Genomic DNA, 23388 nt, shown 5'->3' with positions numbered 1-23388 from the left:
GGACGCTCTGCCAGAAACATTTCTAGAGCGAACCTCCGGTGTTCGCATCTAATATGAGTTGGTTTTGAAGGTTGATCGAGGATGGTTGACAGCCGATTCAAAGTTCGTATTTTGGAAGCACTCACTGGTGTGGTCCTCACAGCAAGACTTTTTTCAGGCTTCGAATACCGTTTCTGGAGCATCGTAAAACAATCTTTCCATCAGAACTGCAACAGCTTGCGTATCGAGCGAATACCCCTGCTCCGGGTCTCGGACTCGATCCTTATGGATGAACAACAATTGACGCACTGGGCCGCATAAGGCGTGTGTTCAATTCTCAGGACAGTAATCCTACGATGTATGGTGAATCATACGCCTTTGGCTCAGTGTTTCCCGTACTTACTTATCTCATGAAAATTTCAGTTGTCTCTTGCAATTGCGGTAATTTTTTCTCTTCATCTGTCTATTATCGTTATTGATATATAATCCCCCTGTGCCGCAGCTGTCTTACAACCGGAGGTCATTTATCTCTTGCCATCTTTGTATTGAAAGCATGAATGGGCAAGCGCTCAACTTTCTCGCTTCTCCAAAAACAACCACATTTAACTTATGCCGCCATGTAAAATATCTGTTCGACGCGCGTCAAGGTATGGAACACAATGGAAAGAGCAAAGCGTCCAAGCCAAAATATGAAATCTCGGATGTGAACCAGGTGAGCTGGACGCAAGACCAAGGTCAAAAGGTCAATGAGAACAATTCCGGTGTTCGTTGTTTAACGGTAGCGATTCTATCATCAAAGGATCCCCCGCCGTTATCTGATGTTTTATCACTTGGTGTAGATGTATGACATGTCGATTCCTAAATACAAGAACTACACTCAACAAGTCCAGAAATGGTTGAATTCGTTTGATAATGTTTGTGAATGGGCGCACTGTATAATGTTTCTCAGGCAATTGCTAAAGGTACGTGTCAAATTGTTCATGGGAGATGCTGCAAGCCGATCTCGATGCTGGCGCTGGATGATATCACTTTACATAATTGGGGGGGGGTTCTGATGTAGCTGCGATGATTAGTGCGTTTCGTCTGCTTTGGAAGATGAAAACCTGAAAGACGGGTTGGCAAGTGACTAGAAGTTGACGTCATTTACAGGGGTTTGCATAATTTCGTGAACAACCGAGTTTTTTTCTTTTTACAGTCCGAATTTATCTGTTCCTAACTCGGAATATCTAAACGTGATGTGACTGTTTCTCGACCCCATGCCTCCTCAAAAAATGCATCCATCGATGGTATACTGAAGACACTACTGAAATAACAGGTCATAGTAAGAGTGTGACTGAGAAGGTATCACAATGAGGCTTTGAATACAAAAAGAACAAGGAAAATTGTCACTCCGAACAGCTCCGAACCTCTCCGAACACACAAAATTCTTGATAGTATATTACCTTATATGGATCAACACTGTTCCAACAAAGTACTCAAGGTCTGCATGAAGGACCTTCTGGATACAGGATTTGAAGATATCAAGGTGATGTATAGGTACTTGTAGCGCAGAACTGTTACAAGCCTGAGGCATAGGTATAGAGGAAGGAATTGCATACACACCTGAAATAGAAAATATTCCGCTCGACAGAATGACAGGTTGAATCATGGAATATCACTGGCTGCTGAATGATGCCATGAATCATTGTATTTCAGAGCAACTGAAACGTGCATACATTCCCATTCAGTTCAACAGGATTGTGATAATTCAATGGTGACTGAATCATCTACTGAATCATCTTGGTTCTTTTGTCTTTTCCATCCAGCAGAATTTTTTCTCCTTCCGGTGTGATAGTTAGAACCCCGTCACATCACGCAGCTGATAAGATAGGATATATTCGGACCGCAAAAAAAAAACTGTAATCAACATCGTTTACACCTTAGATTCAAGTTGAACGAGAACCTTTGAATGCCTCATCTCCCATCATGAAAGCTAGCTTGATACTCTTCGACGCAATACTATTCCACATATCACATATCACATTACTTCTACGCCCCGAAATCGTACAATCAACCACCGACACCGAACGACCTCAGATCTTTGCTTGCATTTTCTACGCCATTAAACCACGTCTTGATACTCCTGCGGCCTCCGGAACGTACCCAATAACTGTTTGCTCCACATTCGAGAGCTTGATAACTTTGAGTACGGTTTTCGGTTAGACTTCGACGAAAGCAATGGGGACCAGTAACGCCGATTTCGCGCAGCTGCGTGAGATTTTCTCGCCGTCGCTGACGTTGATCAACCGCTTGGTCGATACACTCAGTTCGTCTATCAAGCTGATTTGGGAGCCTAAAACGTGCCTATCTATGGTTTTGGATAGTTTGCAAGAAGTAAGCCGAAATGTACTTTCTCCTTTGACGAAAATATTTGATCTCTTAATTTCTATTTCTTCAAAAAACAAACTTTACCTTCGTCCACAAAACGATCACTAAGTATCCTTGTCCTCCTCCAGCAAACATCTGATCTCAGACCCAATTTTTCCGTCGGTGATCGATCCACCGTGTCCAAAATGATTATGTAATTGTTTGTTGTTGTATCTTCGATCGCACTATGCAGTATATCATGTTCGCGCTGTCAATCTCGTCTGGAATCTCGTCGCCGCCACGACTAGATCTCACGCTGAGAGCATCCTAGCGCAAGCTATGAATTCATCGGAAGCAAAGCACGTCCAAGAGTCCTTTAAGGCCTTTGGTGTACTTTGGAGGCTCACTGGTGAGCTATGCATTAACTGTGGTCATAGCGTAATTGTGATTAATTCTCTCTTGTAGAGAATAATACGCTTCCTGGCTTCCGGTTCAACGCCCTAATGATGATCGTACTGGACACCTTGAAGAACGAGGAACCGAACCTTCGATGAATTGGCGAGATCTGGATGATACGTAGTCTGAAATCGTATCTTCGGTATGCGCTTATCACCCATCCGGGAACGTGCTCTTCATGGTTTAGCCATTTTCAGCATCCCCGATCCTATTCTATCCGCCGGTCGATATCGACCACGACCGTGAAGGGTAAAGAGATTCCCGAGTTCACATATGAACGCCCGTTCGACTACCGGTACATCAATCACCTTTTCAATATGTTGGCATCTGTAATACAAATTGGCGGGCAGAGCTTTGTGAAGACTACACCGATGTCTGGAATCAAACGATCACATCATTCTGGGCTTGTGACTAGGGTTGAGTCGTGTGCGTCATTTTTGCGTATATTTTACTAGTAAAGTGTTTGGCTTACTTGTTTACTGTTAACGTTGCTAGCTGGTTTCCCAGATCCCGATGTCAGCTAGTTAGAGGTCTTTTTTTAAGCTTCAATTGCAGTGAGCTTTTCGACCCTTGTCCCGTAACAGATTGAGGAAGCATCCCATGCAGTTACCTTCAAACCGAACCCAAGGTATCCTGGACACCCACCATGTATCCCCAAAATCTTGTCATACAATCAACTGATGTGCTTCTCCTCCGGGTCCAATCAACGTCGCCGAAGCAGCCGTCATCGGCGAATTGTACTTCTGCATCCACACAGATCAAACAACTCTTCACAATAAGCTCCTCCATCACCCTCACTCGATCATATCCGCCTCCATCGCTACGGATGAACCCTCTAGATGAATAACGGTAGGAAATCAGCGTCCGCAGGAGTCTCTGACTAGTGAGGATGGTGATGAACACGCTCGCGGATATTCAATGAATCCATTCCTGACCCAGATTCTCGTCGATGGAATTATAACTCCAACGAATCAATTGCTTCTTCAGCACTGGTTAGTCTTTGTGTTAATGGCTATACCGCAATTTCAACCTATGTTACAACTGGTCGTGGCACCCCTCAACGAATGCGTGGGCAGAAAGAGAGACGTTCGACCCTGTTCTCATTGTAGGAATACCCTGTGTCTGCTAACGCACGTTTCGAATTCGTCTATGTGCTTGTGTCAAGTGCGCAGAATGTTGTGCATATGATATGCGAAAGTATATCTTTACGGATGTCATTTTCTGAGAAACGAAACCCGTCCATAAAAAGTAACTTTTTTCAGAACCGCAGTTGGTTTCGATGTTGGTGTATTTGTTCTCCTGAAGGACTGATGGGGTATTGTTCAAGTATCTTGAGCTGTATCTTAAATGGTTGGAAGGACCTCTTGCAATATAGGTATGGGGAAGGTTCTTACAACTCGCCAAGGGGATAACTGGTAGTACCCAGGATTTCAAGCCACATACCTTCCCTACTCTCCGGTAAGTGGGTATATATTATATATCAAGCCAAATGGACGATCTGTTTCACACTGTTAGATGTGCGACTGTGCTGGCTGATACAATAACACAAATGACAGGAATAGAGAACAAACGTCTACGCAAAGAACTACAGGTACGAATCGCAGTCTATTTTTGGTGAATATCAACCAAATGTTATTTAGGACATCTCTGGGAAATTGCTCGATTCATCCGTCGGCCATGTTGGACGGGCTTACGGTTTTAGTTCATGGGTTCGTCGTTCCGTCAATGAAGCCATATCAACTAACAGAACAGACTCACGTGCTCCTGTCTCTCGAGGTACATACTGCAGTAAAACTCGTTTTGAGCACAACTAACGATGTGTTTCAGATACGAATATAGATCAGAAACTCAACACAAGCACAACCTCTAACACACCCAGACCCGGTGCGACGAACGAGGTCGCCATCAAAATCAATGAGTCCATTGCCACAGTCGCGTTACTGCTCATCCGGTGCATACTAATCGACAACGACAAGGCTTCATGACAACAAGGTCTTCAACGGAACACCATGCGCTGCGGGATACTGGAAGCCTATAATAAAGACCGTGGTCGATACTGACAAAACTTCTTCTCCTGATTTGATGAGTGTATGATTGCAGGCTCATTCATAATGAAGCTCACCGCAGTATTTTTTTCAAGTTAAAATCTGGGGTTGCTTGCAGGAGAGCTTCTCACCGAAGAGATCTTCCAGCAGTATGTGGTATTGGTGTGTCTTTCTAGTTCCTGGACAACGCCCCGGATTGCACACTGATAAATAGCCTTCTTCTCAAGATGAGCAAATACAATGTCGTACCGCGACGTTTCCTCCTCACCACTAAGGGCCACGACCGCCCTTTGCCTTTCCGGATCTCACTCAACATGTCTTTGGGTTACAGAATACCAACTACAACCTTCGCCTCTCATGCCTGATGATCTTCTGCAAACTTATGCGCTGCTGGTCGCCGGAAAGAAAGTAGGCAAGAAGATGTTCGCCTTTCACAGTTGTGAGTGTTGACTGTTAGATGTTTCTAGCCTCTGAAAATGCATCATTGTCAGGTGGTGACCTCAGCGAAACCATTCAACTACATAAACATATTCACCAAAGACAATGGACCCCCGATCGAATCTTTGGCAGGCTCAATATCATTAGAAAGCCCAGGTTAGTATAAGTTTGACTTCGTACGACGTTATACTGACGCTGGACCATATGCATCTTATTCCCGGCCGCTTTGAAAATCATACTATAGGGAGCATCGGCGATGATCTGAGTCTCACCTCGATGGGCTTTGCTGGTATGTTATTGGTAAAAAGCGAATATGAACTGGAAGCAGTACAGACGAGGGCTTGGGCAAGATCTTGCGGTCGATGGCGTTGCAGAGTGTGCACGGCATCCAGGTCGCCGGAAGCACAAGAGATATAGATGTCGACGCACCCTCGATGCTTTAATCGTTCTCAGAATATTTGTAGGAACCTTTTTATGATTGTATACACAACGGAGTAAATACTATGATAGTACACACGGCCAGCAATCTAATCTCGCTACATTGCACAGCCATCTTTCCCCAATCACCTTTTCATTACTTGTTATGAACGAAGAGGAAGTTCTTTCTGTCGACAACATCGACATCGAAAGCCACCCGCACTCGCCGTAAGAATCGGACAAACGAATCGGGACGGGTCTTACTCCTATCCTCCCGTCTCTCAAATCCCTTCAGCAGCCGAAAGGAGTCAAGAAAGGGAAATCCAAAGCAGCACTCACTGGATACGTTGAAGAGAAACCGAAGAACCCACCGCGTCCTGCGAAACTTAAACCTCTGAAAGAGGTTCTCACGAAACTTAGAGTCAATATCAAAAAGGGAAAATTCATAAATCATCCCTACCTGAACGTTTGAACATTCACCTGAAGACTACACAGGAAAGATGAATATGGCTTTTTCCTGGTACCTGTCAATCTCGAACAGATTCTCGGATACCCGGAGTAGGCTGGGCAGATCTGCCAAAATTTTCTAATGAAACGTACCGAGCCCAAGATCTTCGAATCGTTCACCTCACGGTTGCTATTCGACGTCTAGAGCAGAACAGCACTTAGCTTGGTGGACAAGTCCACAGGCTAACTTGAATAAGACGCGTTTCCCTTCGGCCTCACTCGTCGGCAGTTCTCCTGCTTCGTCTTTTTCTTCTTCTTTCACTTTGCGAGCGTGTGTCCATATGTAGTAAGCGGTAAATCATTATGCAATGCGATAATTCATCACGTAGATCGATTTATCCCTCACCTTTTACTTTCATGTCACACTCAACAATAGTTACAGCGACCTATACACTCGTCAAATACTCGAGATTCTATCCAAATTCTGCGCAAGGTGCTACTTCGGATTTGCAACACTATACGAAGCCTACATTGAAGTTTATCTTGGATGTGGAAAAGTCTATAACCCGCTCGACATCCCGATACACAGTCACCATCTCGGTACTTCTTCGTCAGCATCGACTTGCTGTTGGAGAGCCCTCACCTTGCGAGCCCAATCGATAGCTGTTAAAATTTAACTTGACCGATGGAACGAATAAATATATTAGATATCGTACCTCCTTACTCACTGTCTAGCTTGGGTAAATCTGAATATCGTGAGCGAGATGGGGTCGATGGAGAATCCATAATGGTTGGATAAACAAGCTCCAGCATAAGGAGGTGCAGATTTATAAACCAACGGTTCACAATAATGGTGGTCAGCAGTCTGAGAATCAAAAAATGCCTTGAGGCTGGCCAGTGGCCGAGCGCCTGTTATGTACATGCATCAATAAACGTCAACATATTGGAAGGAAGGAAGGAAAGAACCGACACGGTCCCATTGAGGAACAGCCGGGGCTCATGCTACATACATAGCGCCATTATGTATGCAGTGAGCTCATTTGGTCTTTGACCTCAACGTTCGAGATGATGACCTCGATAAAGACCGAGTCCATTCACGAGTTCAATTATCCACGCTCCACATCTCCTCCCAAAGAGTCTGTTAGATCCAATGCTCATCCATATGCTATAAAAACTACTTCCATAGCGCTCCTTTCTCGCTCGAATTCGTCTTCCAGAATTCATGATTCTTCCCATTATCACTATGTTCCTCGGATTCCGCCAGCGACCAGCTTAGATCACAGGAAACACGAGGGTGCTCACTACAGACATCGTTACAGCTCCAGTTTGTCTTCCGATAACATACCTAGACCTCTACCCGTTCCACCTTCGCCTACAATTCAAAAGAAGCGGTGAACGACTCTTCCGGCAAACATCCGCGGACATTTTATAACCCTGTGGTCTTCCCAGGACCCCTTACGCTTGAGAATCTTCCTCCCAACCCAAAATTGTGGACTCCTTCCCAACTCTGTGCATATCTTTCTACTGCCCTTCGGGTCAAATCCGGAGAGTCGCTCCAACTTCCCGCTCCAGTGGCGCGCGATATCGCGAGCTTTGTTCGAGAGAGCAAGATTACAGGAAGGATCTTCCTCAGACTTGACGAAAAAGATTTGGAGGCGTAAGTCAAACAACAACCTCATCTGTACCGAATTTAACCCGTGTTTGTTTTGCACAGTTACGGTGTCAACAAGCTTTGGAAGAATGCTTTAGTTAAGACCAAGAATGCTTTAGTTAAGACCTCACAAATCTTGCGCCAGAACGACCTCAAAGATCAGATATGGGGCTTTGTGGAGGAGCCCGAAGAAACTTCGAATGGGATCAACTTTTCATCCGTGGGCGACGCCCATTCTGGATCCATTGATGAAGATGAAGATGAAGATTTTACTCCTCATCGTAGACGTCGATCGGCTTCACAACCTCAAACCACACGGTCACAATTCATTGCTGGAAGTAGTCTTCTTTCAATCATTCATTCCCGAATGGTCTGCCCGTATACTCTTCTGCATCATCATCATCATCCTCCAACGACCTTTTTTCACCCACCGGTATCAGTCCCTCGGTCTCGTTCACAACACGTTCGACTTCACCTAACGGTCATTCTCATTATATACATGACAATCGATCTCGTCACGGAACAGTCAAGGGTATGGTTGATTCATTTGAGCGTTCTTCCAGCTTCGATGAAGGTGATCCCACCTCAGCAAAACTGTTACAAGAGATCAAAGGCAACCGTGAGCTAGATTTGGAAAAATTGCGAAAGATAAGCAGAGAAAGGAGTGGAAGTACCAGTAGTATCTCGAATGGCAGCTCTGGGAGCTCTCATTCCCCTACCTCGTCTTCTGACGATGACAGCGAGCCTAGCGCTTTCGTCGGTTCTCCAGTGGAGGAATACAATGTCTCTACAATCACTTCTTCGCGCCCTCTCCCGAATCCTCCCCGAAACGAAATAGATGATGTTCTCTTTGTTTCTGGACTTGAAGAACCTTCGATCGAGGAACTCCTTGCTCCAGAAGGTAGATTGGAAGATACGATCAGCAGTCATTCCAGTCTAGCAACTTTGAATTCCACATTCAAAAATCAAACCCCAAGTTTCGCAAAAAGCACCTTCTCAATTTCAAAAGGTAAAGGTAGAGCGAAAAAACGGGGAGGCGTTTACGCGTGGGAGGAAGAGGTGCAGGACCTGGGAGCCGCAGCTCCAGGAAAAACTGCCGCGAAGAGAGTTTTTTCTCAAATTCCGATTCCCGCAGCCATGATGTCTTCTGCTTCCAGTGCTAAAGATATTTTTGAGGCCCTAGAGAATGTTGACGGAAACATCCGGGAGGACCAACTACGATCTGTGGATACATCTTCTCCCGCTCTTGTAAAGTCAGGACAAGGTTCAGGAAGTCATACTCCATCCAGACCTCTTCCGGAGATTCCTCTACACCCATCGCTTGTCGCCCTGCCAGAACCAGGAGATATATCTTTTAGCCCAGTAAGTCCCAAGGAGACGGACGAAGAAACAAGGTCACATGCTTCTATCGCCGAAATAACCGGGCTCTTACAAGCTTTTGAAGTTCGATTAGCGGACGTAGAACGCAAGGTGGATGTATTAGATGTTGAGCTCAAGGAACTTGAAGTAGCGAATCTAGTCTGGAACAGGCAGCAGGCCGAACACGCTGTGCAAATCAAGGATGAAACAGAACAAACGACACGCGAAGATAAAGTGGAAGAAGTAAACGAGCCTTTATTCCTTTCCGAATGGCCCATCAACCGCAAGGTCATAAACCGCGTATTCCGTTCTTCACCCGCCGGACAACCTCCGTCCATTGTGTCTCGTATATTTCATTCGCAATATTGGCGTTCTGCTTCACATATCAATCCCCAGACGCTCTCCCAGCTTCCGCCCTATGTTCTGCTCGTTGGGCTGGGCATATGTGCCGTGGTGCTCAGGGTGATCGCGCGAAGGTTAACTGGGAAAAGATAAACCCTTTTCAGCATCGCCGGCTTTCACTTATTCTCGGTGCTCAATTTCTTGGCTTATTCCCATGAGTATTTTCCTTCTTTCTCTATGACATATACTTGAATTCTATCGTAACCATTCCCCATCTTAATTTGCCTTTTGCTTTTTCAAGGAGATATCGAAGCTACACTTAAATCCCTTGCAGTTTTGCCTATATGTCGTCGTTATGTTTATTCATTTATATCTTCCTTTGCTTGCAGTTGTTTTTTTCCTTTGTTTCCGCTTTTCCGTTGTGACCTTTTACGATAAATCGACGACGACATGATACTGACGACCTTCTCTGTTGCTAAATAGCACTCTGGTCTTGTGACACATGATGAATTGTGCTTTTATTCGATGATGTGCTATGAACAAAAACAATTTGTGTCCGACATTAGATATAAGCAGTAAGCAAAGGGTATCTTCCGAAATGGAAAGTAAATAATATTGATAGTCCTTCGTGCAATTATCTCCATCTCTTTGAGCGTGAGCTACTATCACATTGTCCATGCTAACGGAGCAGAAACTAACCCAGGAAGGCAAAAACTACAAAGATACCACCAAGGAGCGTGACTGCTGGAGCAAAAGCAGCATAGGGTACCCTGGAGCCTGCATTGCTATTTGATGATGATGAGGTACTTGAAAATACGGCATCATTAGCTGACTGAGAAACGGTGCTGGGCAAATTTCCATCTGGATAACCCACGAAACCTCGATAAAAATTCATGAGAATGGAGAATACAGCGACACGCACCAAGGAAAGATGCTCCACATAGAGCTTGTGTATCGGGCTCAGCTTGTGCATCGGGCTCAGCTTGTGACACAAGACTCGGGAAATTGGCTTTTGTGATCGAAAAGCTCTCCTTCATGCAATCTGTGCACGCAACATTCTGTACACCATTAATGAATAACGTCTCCGCGTCTGTGAACAAGTTCAAGACACTCAGATCAGTAACGTTCAATTGGCTGACAACGCTCTGTAGATTGTTCAACGTTTCCACAGGGCATAACTGATTGGATGTGTCACTTTAAGACGGACAGGATCAGCGTACAATCACAACCATCACTCCATTCACAAATGGAAAACAAGACTCGCTCTTTCAAACAAGCAATTTCACGAACGGTGGGGTAAACTTCTCGAGCTATGGAAATTACTTCGCTTTGGATAGAAGACGTGGTGATGCCCAGGCTGGAAAGTTCGGAGCTGCAGCCGGAGGTGAGGTTAGTCACCACATTTGAGATAGACTGATTACTGCAGGATCCGGAGGAACAGATGCCCGTGAGCCAGGTATTGACTGTTGACGGAATAGATCCCAAATTACTGCCAACGACAAAGGACAGTATAGCAGAGGGGTTTAAACAGGCAGCATCTGGACTATGCATAAAGATCAGCCGGCTCGAATTACGGAGTTTTCTTACGGATGTTCGTGGCACGCATCCAGGCTCAATGTGTGCAGCACGGGCCGCGGCTGTTCCTGAATGGGACCGTGTCGGTTAACCTACCTACCTACCTACCTGCTACCTACCTTCACACCAGAAGGAGAAAAAATTCTGCTTGATGGAAAAGACAAAAGAACCAAGATGATTCAGTAGAAGATTCAGTCACCACTGAATTATCACAATTCTGTTGAACTGAATGGGAATGTATGCGCATTTCAGTCACTCTGAAATACAATGATTCATGGCATCATTCAGCAGTCAGTGATATTCCATGATTCAACATGTCATTCTGTCGAGCGGAATATTTTCTACTTCAGTTGTGCTTACCGGGTGATGTCAACAACCCCCTCAAGCAAGCTCTGGCATTCTTAACTAAGTCTAGCAGAACAATGACATGATTACTTGGGTATTGCTCAGTAGTGAAATTGATGACTCACGATTGGACACTGGAAATGACAAAAGTCGCAGCAACCGTAAGAATGAAAGCTATCCTCATATGTCCCAGCATATTGAAGTCGTAAAATGATAGAAAATTGAAAGCAAAAAAGGAAGGGGGGCCAGACCAGATGGAGGGAAGGAAGAAACGGGTTATAACTTTAAATATTGAACGCGACCACCGCTACATCAGATGAAGCCCGACCCACAACAAGGGGTAAAAGTGTGTGACCATGCTTACTACGGGATTAACGATTGAAGTGACAGATCCACACCCAAGGCAGAGAGACTCAGAATAACATAACGGGTATTAAGGGTGCACCCAATTCCACCCAACATTTCCCGGTATGATGAAAGCAAAAGGCTGTATGTACTAGTCTAATCTAGTGCGGGACGCACAACCATTCATTTTCATATTCATATTCAAGCCCGATTAGCCTACAATCGTAGGTGCACTATGCAAGCGGGGATACATCGTACGTGAAAAGTCCCGTGCGTACAAAGTTCGGCAAAGATTGATTCTACAAAACAACTGCCAATGCCGATCCCAATATGAGAACGATCGAGACACCTACACCAAGGAAAGTATTTCCAGATATGAGAGAAATTGCACTCAATCAGATGAAGTCGAGGAGTCGCTTGCGCTTTCAACAATCTCGGAAGGAGTAGATCCATCTACAATTAATCGTGTATTGGAGGTTGTTTCAGATGTATATTATACCACACTACTGACCTGTGAAAGAGGAAATAAATTGGGGAAAGCTGAGTTCACGGTGTTATAGGCCGCCTTGGTACAATTGGAACAGGTGACGTTGGATGAAATAGATGTATCATTCCCTGAAGCAACGAGTCCAGCAATATTGGTCAAGGTAAGGTTACTACCGACAGCATCTTGAAGATTGGTCAGAGTTTCTGTAACACAATTAGTGTTACCGCTGCGGTTCATGTGAGTACAAAAGGAACTTGGGGCCGAGATCAAAATCTAATCTTACTCTTTCAAACACACAACCTGCCTTACAGTGGGGTAAAATTCTTGCACAATTGAGATCAAAGTTGCTGTATCGGTCGAGGAGAAACCAAGAGCAGACAGCTCGGTTCCGCAGCCAGCTGTGACATCCGTGACGATGGCAGAAAGAGTGTCATTTGTACAAGGTGCAACTCCGCAAACATTAGTTATGATGAAAGACCATTGCAAAAATTGACATGATACTAGGTGTGGAGCTGTGCGACAGGTACTCATGTCGTCGTTGACTGTGCTGATACTCCAAGAGTAGCAGCAAGGGCAGCGAGAATCTGCATGCGGGTCATTATTTGAGGCCGGGCGGAAAAATTAAGAGTCGCACCAAGAAATAAGCGGTCTAGGAAAGCCTTTTATACCTGGTAGGATTAAGACAACGTCATGAGACGAATCCGATGTCCGTGGCCGAGCCGATGAGTTTTTCGAATTTTGATGAACAGGCCATACTTATGCCCAGTAATCGGGAACTAAGGTTAAAGCTGTGAACATGCAATTAGCGGCCAGTTTGAGACAGATCGAGTAACCATACCCAAGTACTCGCAGACTGTAATGGATGAATTGATGAAGCCCTGAGACGAGTGCTTGGGCGCTTATTCAGCCTTCTCTTGTCGTTTCCTGTCTGTCTGTTGATCTAATGCTGCTGTATGCATAAATAATAGATAATCCTTTCTTTCCTTCCTTCCTTCCTTCCACTAGACGATGGCTTTTCTTGAAACTGCTGAAAAGATCAGAGGTTAATCAATGAAGTCTGGCAATCTACGAAATGTGTTTTCTGACTGTAGTGACATATACGTTCACGTTTCACAACATATACGCGTTCATCATGATTTTGATTACCCTTAAAGGCACAGTGCATGTCCCTCCGGGGCGTCGTTCTCATGCTGCGGCGCGCGTTGCTTCACCAAATTTAACAAACATGACGGCTTAGAACGCGTTCTTTGCCTAGAGAAGGATTCTGGTATCCAAGTCATTCCTGTCTCCCCGAGCCCTGTTTCCGCAGAAGGATATCAATTTCTTAATTATAGAGGGTCGGGCACACCAAGACCTAAGGAGCACCCGCTCAACAATCTTCAAAATATACCCATACTAGATGCCAGCCGCGTTCGCCATTATACGCATATTCCCAATGCAGTTTTGACCCCTTCTACCAATCTTGTTCACGCACCCGACTATAACAGGCCCGAAATAGACGCTCCGAAATTCAACAATCGCGACGATACAAATCCTCCCACTTGGATGAACGCTTTGAACTCCTCAAGTCTTTTGTCGCCAATAGTAATAAATAAGCAATATCCGTATCCGCATTCATCCGAGAACCCCAAAACCGCTACCATTTCCCCGCTGACTTACATCTACTCAGCGAAAGCACTTGACTCTTTAACTCTTCCCTGTATTCCTCTGACTACCCACATACATCTGTGTCTATGCGGCGAGCTTTTCTCCTACAATCTCAGAAATCTTCAGTCTGATCCTCGCAAAATCATCGAACTCCTGCAATCCACGGGGAGCGAATGTAGAAATTGGATAACAGTCGGAGCATGTTATCGTCGTCAAGGCAATCCGCACACTGCGATTGCTGTAATCCAATCAATGGTGGAAGGTGAGGAATATGGTTGTCCGAGATATTCAGGATTCTTGTCAATCTTTTTATCCCCTATAGTCATGGCGCGCTATGGAGTTTCGGAGAACGAGCTCAAACCAGCATTTTTGATGCTCGCCGGCTGTGAATCTGATCTGAGTAAACTCACTCGGAACGAAGACCAAATCACTCTTAAACATCAACAAAAATCGCAACGATGGCTCCAAAAAGTCTATGGAGCAATGAAAAGCCATTCTGACAACATTGGTGTTGATGCTCCGTCGAATGATTCGAAGCTTCCTGCTCGTCCCGCATCTCCCTCTGGCTCTGATGAACATCTTCATCGCAAGATACAATCGCTGCGCGATCGACTTTGCCATCAGGCTGGCGCTGGCCTCTTGTCCGATGTCCATTCTGCGAAACGGAAACTTGAGGGATCTTATAAGTCAGAGCGGGATACTCAGTCGATCCTCCCCCATCTCTCTCATGTGGTAGTACCGTGTTTCATCGCATTATCGCTACAGTGCATTACTTACTTCCGACCGTGCGTACTATTCAACGGTATGGAGCGATAACCTGTCTCAGTAAAAGACCAGATCAAAGAGCTGTTCCCTCGACATTTTCTATACCAAAGTTGTTCACCGTTCTTGTTTATTATCTGCACATCACATACCATCTCCATGAACAAAGCACACCATGAGCATCCTCGATACATGTATCTTGTATGTTGTATATAATCATACAGCTTTCTATCAGAGACTCACCATGAAAACAAACTTCTATTTGTTCATAAACAAGGTCACCCGACCACTCTCATATATTATTGTACATAGATTTAGGCGACTTCAAGCAACACAACATACAAAAAAGAAAGACAAGCTAAACGTATACAATCCCAACACTAATACAACGCAACCTGTATATTGAAGCACATATCCTCTGCTCAAAATTAGCTTTTGCAACTGTTGTTTGGGTAACACACGGTATCTATTCTGGTACAGAGAAAGGATATTTTAAAGGTAAAGTATCAGTCTTTTTGCCCTAGAAGTAGCATGTGATAGCTTACAATCTGTATTATGCTCATCCTCATTCATCCTCACAACGCGTCAATCTGTACAGCACGGCCGCGGCATCGACAAGATCAAAGTGACGTAGATTGTTAAATGTGGATATCGGAGGTAACATGACTGCTGTGCTGCAAGAAGAATACGACGTCCATGCAAGGACATCCATATTCGGGTCTATATGATTTTGTATCAATGGTCTCGTTGCAATCGACAACAGCATCTCATTTTGAGATCGAGACACAGGAAACAAACTTTGATGTGATCTCATGTCTTGTATAACTTGCACCTCATTTCTTCACCTTCGAAAGTAACTGTCTTTGCTCAAATTAACACTTTCTTCAACTTGAGATTTCACGGAATAAGGCTGAGCTGCTGCAGCATCACAAGAAGAATGTGCTGACAGCCGACCGTATGCTTTCTGCTCAAACCGAACATAAACAAACATATCCCTCTGCCTTTTCGATCCCTTATGATCATAATGACGAGGATCATACTGACGACGATCGCCTGGATAGATAGCTTTACGATAGTTCGGCTGAATGGGATGAAAACATTTTGTTACAAATCCAGGGCTGAACGAATAAATCAAAATCATCTTCGGTCCTGTCAAGAATAATTCTTACCCAAATAATGGGACTAGCTCCTCCTTCACGCCCCAACCTGCCCTATCGCAAGTTAATGACAACAAAAAATGAGCCATGCAAGTCAGTTAGTACCGTAACGCCAAACTCAGAACAACCTATAACAAAGGTAAGATAGACAGTACACATTAACCAGAATCGTTCACGCACCTCGTACGGCATCCATGTTCCTCTGATTTGTGTAACACCATGTTTGACAGTTCGCACAACTTCACCAATATCTGGTTCCATTTTCAGCATGGTTGCTACATTAACTGCGAAAATTGATCAATTCCTGTTGTATTCGCCAGTCACGGTTATACCTGCACAGAAACCTATGGCTGATACTGCATATTGAGACCCAACAGTGTCTTCAATGACAAATATCTGCATACCTTTCCACAAACTGCTCCACAAGATGTAACCATCCTCTTTGTTGCGCATTATTAGTTCACCATTCAACAGGTATTGGTAAACTGATCTACACTAATCGTTTAGCAACCGATTCGGTGAGGGAAGATACATCCTCACATATATCCCTTGGGATTATCACTGGTTTTGTATTTGACTTCGACAACATCGTGTTTTGTTGTCGGGTAAGGTCGTATGTTTTCTATGGTATATCAGCACTTTTTCGCAACAGTGTCCTACATAAAATGCCATCAGTGAACAACAGACGAACCGTGACCAATAACAAGAGCACCTGCAACATGTTCAATGATACCTGAAGCACATAAGGTGGTTAATGACGCAAGAAATACAAGGGAAAAATATATATCCAGGCGGCAAAAAACAGATCCTTACACATTAAACAACGAGGCCTATAAATTCGATTAGCGCTAAAAGCAGAGATGGCCTTGCCAAATACCCACAAAGATGCCCCTTACATTTCACGATACCAGTCGGGCAATGGAAAATCCACTTGAGCACTGCCGAAAATCCTGCATGGGAACATCATGCAAGTAATACAAAAAACGGTGCAATTCCAATTCAATCTTAATTGCAAAGGCTATCAGATTGATCAACATTTCACTGCGCATACCTCGGAACCATTCTTCTCAGTGGAAACGCACCAAATAATAATCTTCGTGCTTCTTTCCAAATTCTTCATCTTGGATTTTCAGACCAACGGGCAATTTCGTACATTGAGTGATAACTTCTGGTGTTTTTCATTGCCGGAGGTAGATTGGGAATGTTACCAACATATGAAAACCAGACAACCCATACAGAAGTAACTTCAAATGTGCCATTCAACTTGGCGTATTCCTCATGAACATGTCCATCAATACACACCTGCGAAAGTTCATTGATACCAACCTTATTCTATCAAAGAACGTCTTCACGCACCAGCGGAAAATATTCAAACAATGCCTCGGAGACTTCTGAGATGCCACGTTCAAAGCAGAGTTCAGGTCAAGTGCTTGCTAAATCTACCACAGTACCCATTTTAATACCTGCCCAGATTGCAACTGCACAATCGCCAACCAATCGTTGCCACAAACACGTTCTATCGAACAAGTTTCTTTCACGATGAGTTGTATGTGTAAATTAGTACATGGCCGAATAAGTCTCATCCACAGACGTTCGTCGAAGAAGTAATCCTGGTGAAGAAACAGCATACAGCGGATAACTTTCACATTGTTTCTGCTTGTTTGTCGACCTCGATCACGTGACATGCCATGCAAACGAACATGTAATGTTAGCAAATGTCCAAAATCTTCTTGCAAGGAGGTACATACAAAGCCTTGTTTCCACAAAGAAATTCGTCCGATCACATATAGCAGTGCATCTCAGATTGCACATTTGCTATCCAGGTGCCGAATATCCAGTCTCGCCAAGCACTATACTAATGTATTTTGTTCTACTTGTAAGTATGAGTAACGCGTACAATTCTAGAACCAACTTCAAAATTGTACCGCAATTTACATTCGAAAATCTCATGGACTAAGAATGAACATATTCCTACTAGTTTATAGACCGAGGCCATTAATGACTGGTCACCGGACAACATGGATCAATATCCTCTCTGCGCAAATTCTTGTCATCCAGTCTCTCCAGTACCACAACTATTCATGACCGAATCGTATTCAGACCTGACATATGTACATATGTTCTTTTATTTGACATTGTAATATAACCGGTCGCACAGAGCAAAGGTAACGAACCTGATTGGGCGACCGTGGACATGAAGAACAATTTCAGGAGGACCTATTGTCTTAACTGTAGTAAAGAAGAGAAGACAATGATTAACAAAAAATACAAAGAAATTGTTGCGTTACTTGATGCTTTTGTTTCGGATTTTTGCTCATTTTTTCCTTCTAGAAATGTACTGCGTGTATCAAAAAAAGAAGAGATTGTGAAACGTGCAAAGCTGCTCTTCACTGTGTCCAATGCGGCTCTCACAGTCACTGCAGTCGCGTACCTGCAGTCAAGAAATTATATGTGAAAGAAAGTATGAATTTGAGCGACGACCAGTTTCTGTGGCTACTCAAATGGTACAACCAAGCGACCAAAGATTACCAGCTTAAACCGTTAAAGCCTAACCGGCGACGAAAACAACAAGTACGTGGTCACCATTCCCGCATATGTCTCGATTTTCCATTTATCAATAACAGAGTATCCCATCCGTCCCAGACACTGAAGAAATCATTAGTTGAATTTTTTGCGTCATAAATATCGCTGATGATCCAATTTCCATGTCAGAAATTGTTTTATCCTGTGTTAACATCCGTCACGCACGGCTCTGCGATGATGGGAAGTCATCCAGATCCAATGGATTCCTTCGAAGAAGATGAACCGATGATAAACATCGCACCACGACAACCTGTTAGCGGAGCTTTGGGCGAGTACCCTACTTATGTCCCGTCATATTCTCTCTATTCTGAATTTACTCATGTATCGTCTAGCTACGTTGACACGCCTAAATTTTGGCTAGACGTCTATGCTGTCAATTGTGACATTTTCACGTATAGATTTGTATCAAGAGGACTGTAATTGAGACCCAGATTGACAGTCAAAGTCAATACTGAATCAGTCTAATAAGTTGAAGGGACCATATACCCCTACTACCACAAGTTGGTTAGTTTACCCATCCCCAATACTACCTACGGATAGCAGTCTACCTGTTTGTCAAGCAGGATTATACCAGACTCGGACTACATCCGAAGGATGACCATTCACGTATGACATACCAAGGGTATTCTTATTGGACCTTACACTGGCAGGAGTTTGGAAGAACTTACTCAAGTGACCATGAGCCGAGGATTGACTCGAAATGACTTTCTAGAACTCAGGAATTATCAAATACTCCTTCTAGAACGAGATCATGCATTAATCTAAAAGACTGCGATTTAGTCTAATAGACCAATCAAGTTGCATGGTTGAGGAAAATGACTAGAAGAACGATCGAAAGACTGCGAGGCTCCGAAGACATATCAAATGAATGTCAAAGAGTCCTGACGTAGAAAATATTGAAGAATACAATTAAATGAATACTATGCGTAACTCCCTTGATAGAGTATAGGCACAATGGGTGTCTGTTGAAAGAGAGAAGCAATTAGTTTAATCCAGATGAATCAGATTGATAGGATTAGAATCGAGGAGAGCTGATTTGCCTCCGGACGAGGTGACAAACGATCAAAGTAAGTGTTGAACAGCAATGACAGTTGAACACCATTCAAGTCATTCTCCAAAAACAATTAAATTAAATGAATATCGAAGTACCTACCTATGTTTGGAGGTATACTAGAATCTTGGAACCAATATGGGCCAAATAAGGTCATATAGATTCAAATTAAATGGTATCTGACCAAGTGTAGAAGTTTCCTGGCGGTTCCGAACGTTTATTGTATTAAATTAATTGTACTGTGCGACTCTATATTCTGTATGTATAAATAGTGATCCGATGTATCTGGAATACAAGTGATTTTGGGACGACGTTGCAGTGCTAATCCGTAAAAAGGAAAGACACACTCCCGCCAGACTGAAACCTCTTCGCTAGCAGCCATTCGGGCCCGGCACTTGTGAGTATAGGAACATTGTGTTCTGCTCCTTGTGACTGCAAGAAGTATATCCAGTTGTTGGGTATTCTTCGAACTTAAGATCAGTCGTTGGTCTTAAGGGCAAATCACACTGTGTGGTTGTGCCAGCACATAGTTCTAGCCCTCCGTAGGGGTCTGTGTGTTTCAGTTTTAATTTACTTTGATTCAAACCCCCAATTCTTGATATACTCATATCAATACAATCAAAGCACAAATCGTGCTGAATCTACCTTGATCAAAGGAATATATTGAATCCTTAGAACGATTCAAATTGATTGATCAAAGCTTCTTACTTAGCTCTCAAAGCTTTGCGGAACCTTTGCCAACGCTACCCCTTGCTATTAAATAAATTTGATAGCAGTGAACTCGCATATTGTGTATTAGATTGGTTGGTTGGAGTGCCCATTAGATTCCTTCCTTTCTCTTTCACACAAAAACGAGGCAAGCTCGTTAACGTCGTTGGATTTGATATCCAACACGGTTGATCCAACATCTATACGTTCAAATCTCAAGCCTCATATAAGCCACCAAACATCGTTTCATACTCAATCTGTTTTTCAATGTGATCAACGTGGTAAGTGTGCTCCTCCTGAGGCCGTATTAGTTTTTTGTAATCTTGTCGAAGTGTTACAGCAGCAGTTGGAAATGGCTTGCTTCATCGACGAGTTGTATGTATTATCTCGAACGGAACCCCTTCATTGCGCAACTGCATCTGCTGAGCAACCCATATCGAATACCTCCATGTATTACTTTGACCAGAACGTTTCACCCGATTACCCCGTCCAGAGAATCGCCACTCATTACACTAACCCCTATTTCAATGAATATGCTTCGACATCTGCTTCAATCAACACCGAGCTTTATATCGACAACGGTGGTGGTAATGATATGACTTCACATCAAGTTGCATATGCAGGAGAGAATATATTCCAACTGTCGACGTATGGATGTGATCATAACAGCCTCGGAACTTCTTCAGGTACATATCAAAACATGTGAATGTAGATTTAAGAATATATCAAAGTTCTATACAGTCTGACATATCTCATACACTGGTAGATCAATGTATTAGCTTTTGCCAAAGGTGAAAGGAAAAGAGCAGGCGGGGGGGGTGCAAAGACCATTATCGCCTTCGACGACTCCAATATCGAGACACTCTTTCAAGACAGCTTCCATACATCGCTCATCGTCTACGTCTCTGATCCGTTCATGTCACAACAATCGTTTCAAAGAGTTCTTGCCGCCCACGGTACACAACTGCTGAAATCGAACAACAACCGCGATGCCTAGTAAGCAGGGGGAAATATTGTGTCCAACAAGGGTCCGGACCCACTAGACGTCGCTCTCTTGTATCTCGATTGATATGTAGACCGACCCTTGCGGCAATAGTCAGATACATTTTTGATGTTAAGACTGTACACGTACGGAAGAATGTTCTTGACTTGAACAATTTCACCACCTAACCCGTCTCGAACAAGACCAGCGTATCAATCCATGTATTCATAACCCATAAGATTAATGTGGTTCAGAAATCGTTAGTTACACCATTCACTTCAGTCAAATCCAGTTCAGTATTCTACGTATTCGCTTTAGAAAGCAAACACTTGATGATGTAGAAAACTGAATACGAATTTATAGCCCACCTTTTGTTCCTATCACCTAATGGATACGGGACCATTGTCCTGTCGCTTGCTGTTCCCTGTGCGGTGCTTCTTCGACCTTACCGTAATGGTCATTGCCTTTTTTATTTGCATGCGGGCCACAGCCATTCGTATCAACGATGCTTTCCTAGCTCCGCGACCTCCACCCAATACTGTTCGTCTGATGTCAACTGATTTTGTTCCGCCTTAAATTTGAAGGACTCACTGTGTTCCACTATTCTGACCTGGTTCTTTATGAAACCGATGAGTGGTGGCGCTACCAGAACTCTATTAGTCGGCAAGGAGACCCAGAGCCACAAGCGCCCCTGCGACCACTGCGCAAACCTCAACGGAATTTGAAGCCACCTCAAATTATATTCCTTTAATGTTAAACAAGCATTTCTGAATGCACTACTTGCCGAAGAAATTTATGTCAAACAAATTCCAGGTTGACCCATTGTCAAGCATTCCTATGCAGTATATCATTTACAACAAGCATTATATGGGCTCCACCAGGCATTGCCAGCATGGTATTGTACACTCTATAAGGCACTGCATGATATTCAATTTAAACAATGTAAATGTGATAACGCTCTCTTCATTCGCCGATGGTCAACTCCACCTGATCCCTCTATCTTGATACCGCCAACTGGTGACCCACTAACCATGCTAATCCCGGTCCATGTTGATGACGATCTGGTTTCTACTAACTATATCAAACTCTACCACTGGTTTATTGCTCAAATTAATTATTGATTCAGAGTAATTGGCTTAGGATCAACATCAACCTTCCTCGGAATTTGAATATATCGCAACCGGTCTCGACGTCTGCTATGGCTTTCACAAGAATCATACATCAAAGATTTACTAGAACAATATGGCCTGACTAGTGTATCATTCACGATCTGCCACTCCAATATAAGTTTAATGGTCCCGACCCCAATCCTTCTGTTTACGCTGATGCGGATCTTGAATCATTGACAAAAATCTATTCAGCACTTGTTGGTTGCCTTCTCTTCCTAGCTTTTTGCAGTCGGCCCGATATATTATATACAGTGATGTTCCTCGCCCAATTCAACGCCAAGCCCTCTCCCCGACACCTAGTTGCTGCAAAGGGAACACTTCGATATTTGGCAAAAACTAAGAATTGGTCTCTACAGTATGGTGGTAATTACCAGGCTGATCTCATAAATACCCTGGGTATAAGATCTGATATGATGGCTCTTTCCAATGCTGATTGAGGTAGCTACTTCCTGGATCACAAATCGATCTCAAAATTTCATATCTTCCTATTTGGAGGTTTGATCACCTGGTCAGCATCAAAGCACAAGAGTATAGCATTATCCTCCCATGGAAGCAAAATACATGGGTTGTCCTGAACAAGCTACTTTGGATCCGGATATTTACTGCTTTAATTTCACTCCCTATTCCTAATTCTTTTCCTCTAATTTCTGACAACTGTTTTTTGATTGATAAAATGAATTCATGCTCTGTTTCTAATCGCTCCAAACACATCTGTAAAACCTGCATTTTCGGCTAAGAGCTTGAAAGCAGCTGACAGCACTGTCCAGCTGGGAAAGCGCTCCCAGCAGTACTGAAAAACTGCTGGGAGTGCTTTCAGCGCTGGACAGTGCTCTCCAGCTAGTACCCTTGCTCTCGCGAACATCCAGGTTTTGCAGATGCACATTGATATCCAATACCATTTTGTTTGTTCTCATATTGAACTTGACTCAATCACAACTATTTGGTTTTCCTCTCTTGATAAGATAGCTGACATTTTTACCAAATCCTTACCTACAGATCTACGCTACAAACATTCTCTTTCTCTTGGTCTTGTACCACTACCAACAGTTACCTGACCACTTCATTCATCAATGCGGGTGTGTTGGAAGGACTTTCCA

General features: G+C 43.7%; 8 protein-coding genes across 8 annotated transcripts; 6 read left to right on the top strand and 2 right to left on the bottom strand.

Annotated features, from left to right (window-relative positions):
• Positions 1-1944: 1944 nt before the first annotated feature.
• C8R40DRAFT_1068060 (uncharacterized protein) lies at positions 1945-4766 on the top strand (the record flags this gene model as incomplete). Its single annotated transcript, XM_046225969.1, has 10 exons — positions 1945-2130; positions 2182-2284; positions 2579-2734; positions 2791-2837; positions 3030-3207; positions 3721-3773; positions 4157-4239; positions 4297-4372; positions 4422-4557; positions 4609-4766. The coding sequence occupies 10 exons, from the start codon at positions 1945-1947 to the stop codon at positions 4764-4766; spliced, it is 1176 nt and encodes a 391-aa protein (XP_046088454.1).
• A 300-nt stretch (positions 4767-5066) lies between these two features.
• Positions 5067-5707, top strand: C8R40DRAFT_1068059 (uncharacterized protein; the record flags this gene model as incomplete). The annotated part of the gene is made up of 4 exons (XM_046225968.1): positions 5067-5265; positions 5367-5420; positions 5509-5553; positions 5598-5707. 4 exons carry the CDS (start codon positions 5067-5069, stop codon positions 5705-5707), a joined length of 408 nt encoding a protein of 135 aa, XP_046088453.1.
• A 713-nt stretch (positions 5708-6420) lies between these two features.
• On the top strand, positions 6421-7120 carry C8R40DRAFT_1095746 (uncharacterized protein). The gene is made up of 4 exons (XM_046227716.1): positions 6421-6469; positions 6535-6791; positions 6845-7037; positions 7099-7120. The coding sequence occupies exon 2, from the start codon at positions 6546-6548 to the stop codon at positions 6789-6791; it is 246 nt and encodes an 81-aa protein (XP_046088452.1). The 5' UTR covers positions 6421-6469; positions 6535-6545; the 3' UTR covers positions 6845-7037; positions 7099-7120.
• Positions 7092-9982, top strand: C8R40DRAFT_1095744 (uncharacterized protein). The gene is made up of 4 exons (XM_046227715.1): positions 7092-7452; positions 7515-7785; positions 7843-7999; positions 8122-9982. Exons 1-4 carry the CDS (start codon positions 7194-7196, stop codon positions 9631-9633), a joined length of 2199 nt encoding a protein of 732 aa, XP_046088451.1. The 5' UTR covers positions 7092-7193; the 3' UTR covers positions 9634-9982.
• A 192-nt stretch (positions 9983-10174) lies between these two features.
• Positions 10175-11031, bottom strand: C8R40DRAFT_1040969 (uncharacterized protein; the record flags this gene model as incomplete). The annotated part of the gene is made up of 3 exons (XM_046223962.1): positions 10175-10341; positions 10403-10674; positions 10736-11031. 3 exons carry the CDS (start codon positions 11029-11031, stop codon positions 10175-10177), a joined length of 735 nt encoding a protein of 244 aa, XP_046088450.1.
• A 2113-nt stretch (positions 11032-13144) lies between these two features.
• Positions 13145-14583, top strand: C8R40DRAFT_1095738 (uncharacterized protein; the record flags this gene model as incomplete). Its single annotated transcript, XM_046227714.1, has 3 exons — positions 13145-13308; positions 13387-14141; positions 14202-14583. Coding segments are annotated over exons 1-3 (1163 nt in total), but the record flags the coding sequence as incomplete, so codon positions are not given.
• Positions 14584-15806: 1223 nt separating this feature from the next.
• Positions 15807-16415, bottom strand: C8R40DRAFT_1040554 (DNA-binding domain of Mlu1-box binding protein MBP1; the record flags this gene model as incomplete). Its single annotated transcript, XM_046223925.1, has 4 exons — positions 15807-15852; positions 15956-16082; positions 16203-16288; positions 16339-16415. Coding segments are annotated over 4 exons (336 nt in total), but the record flags the coding sequence as incomplete, so codon positions are not given.
• A 4173-nt stretch (positions 16416-20588) lies between these two features.
• C8R40DRAFT_1068055 (uncharacterized protein) lies at positions 20589-21137 on the top strand (the record flags this gene model as incomplete). Its single annotated transcript, XM_046225967.1, has 2 exons — positions 20589-20826; positions 20920-21137. The coding sequence occupies 2 exons, from the start codon at positions 20589-20591 to the stop codon at positions 21135-21137; spliced, it is 456 nt and encodes a 151-aa protein (XP_046088447.1).
• Between the last annotated feature and the right edge of the window lie 2251 nt (positions 21138-23388).

This window comes from Lentinula edodes (genome assembly GCF_021015755.1).
Source record: "Lentinula edodes strain Le(Bin) 0899 ss11 chromosome Unknown C8R40scaffold_10, whole genome shotgun sequence".
Lineage (NCBI taxonomy): Eukaryota > Fungi > Basidiomycota > Agaricomycetes > Agaricales > Omphalotaceae > Lentinula > Lentinula edodes.
The sequence above is the reverse complement of the archived record's forward strand: the minus strand, read 5'-3'. Positions and strand labels throughout refer to the sequence as shown.

Coding starts and splice junctions, on each gene's coding strand:
- C8R40DRAFT_1095746 (XM_046227716.1), top strand. CDS start 6,546: ATGTCACACTCAACAATAGTTACAGCGACCTATACACTCGTCAAATAC.
- C8R40DRAFT_1095744 (XM_046227715.1), top strand. CDS start 7,194: ATGATGACCTCGATAAAGACCGAGTCCATTCACGAGTTCAATTATCCA. Junction 7,453..7,514: donor CAGACATCGTTACAGCTCCA/GTTTGTCTTCCG, acceptor ACAATTCAAAAG/AAGCGGTGAACGACTCTTCC. Junction 7,786..7,842: donor GACGAAAAAGATTTGGAGGC/GTAAGTCAAACA, acceptor TGTTTTGCACAG/TTACGGTGTCAACAAGCTTT.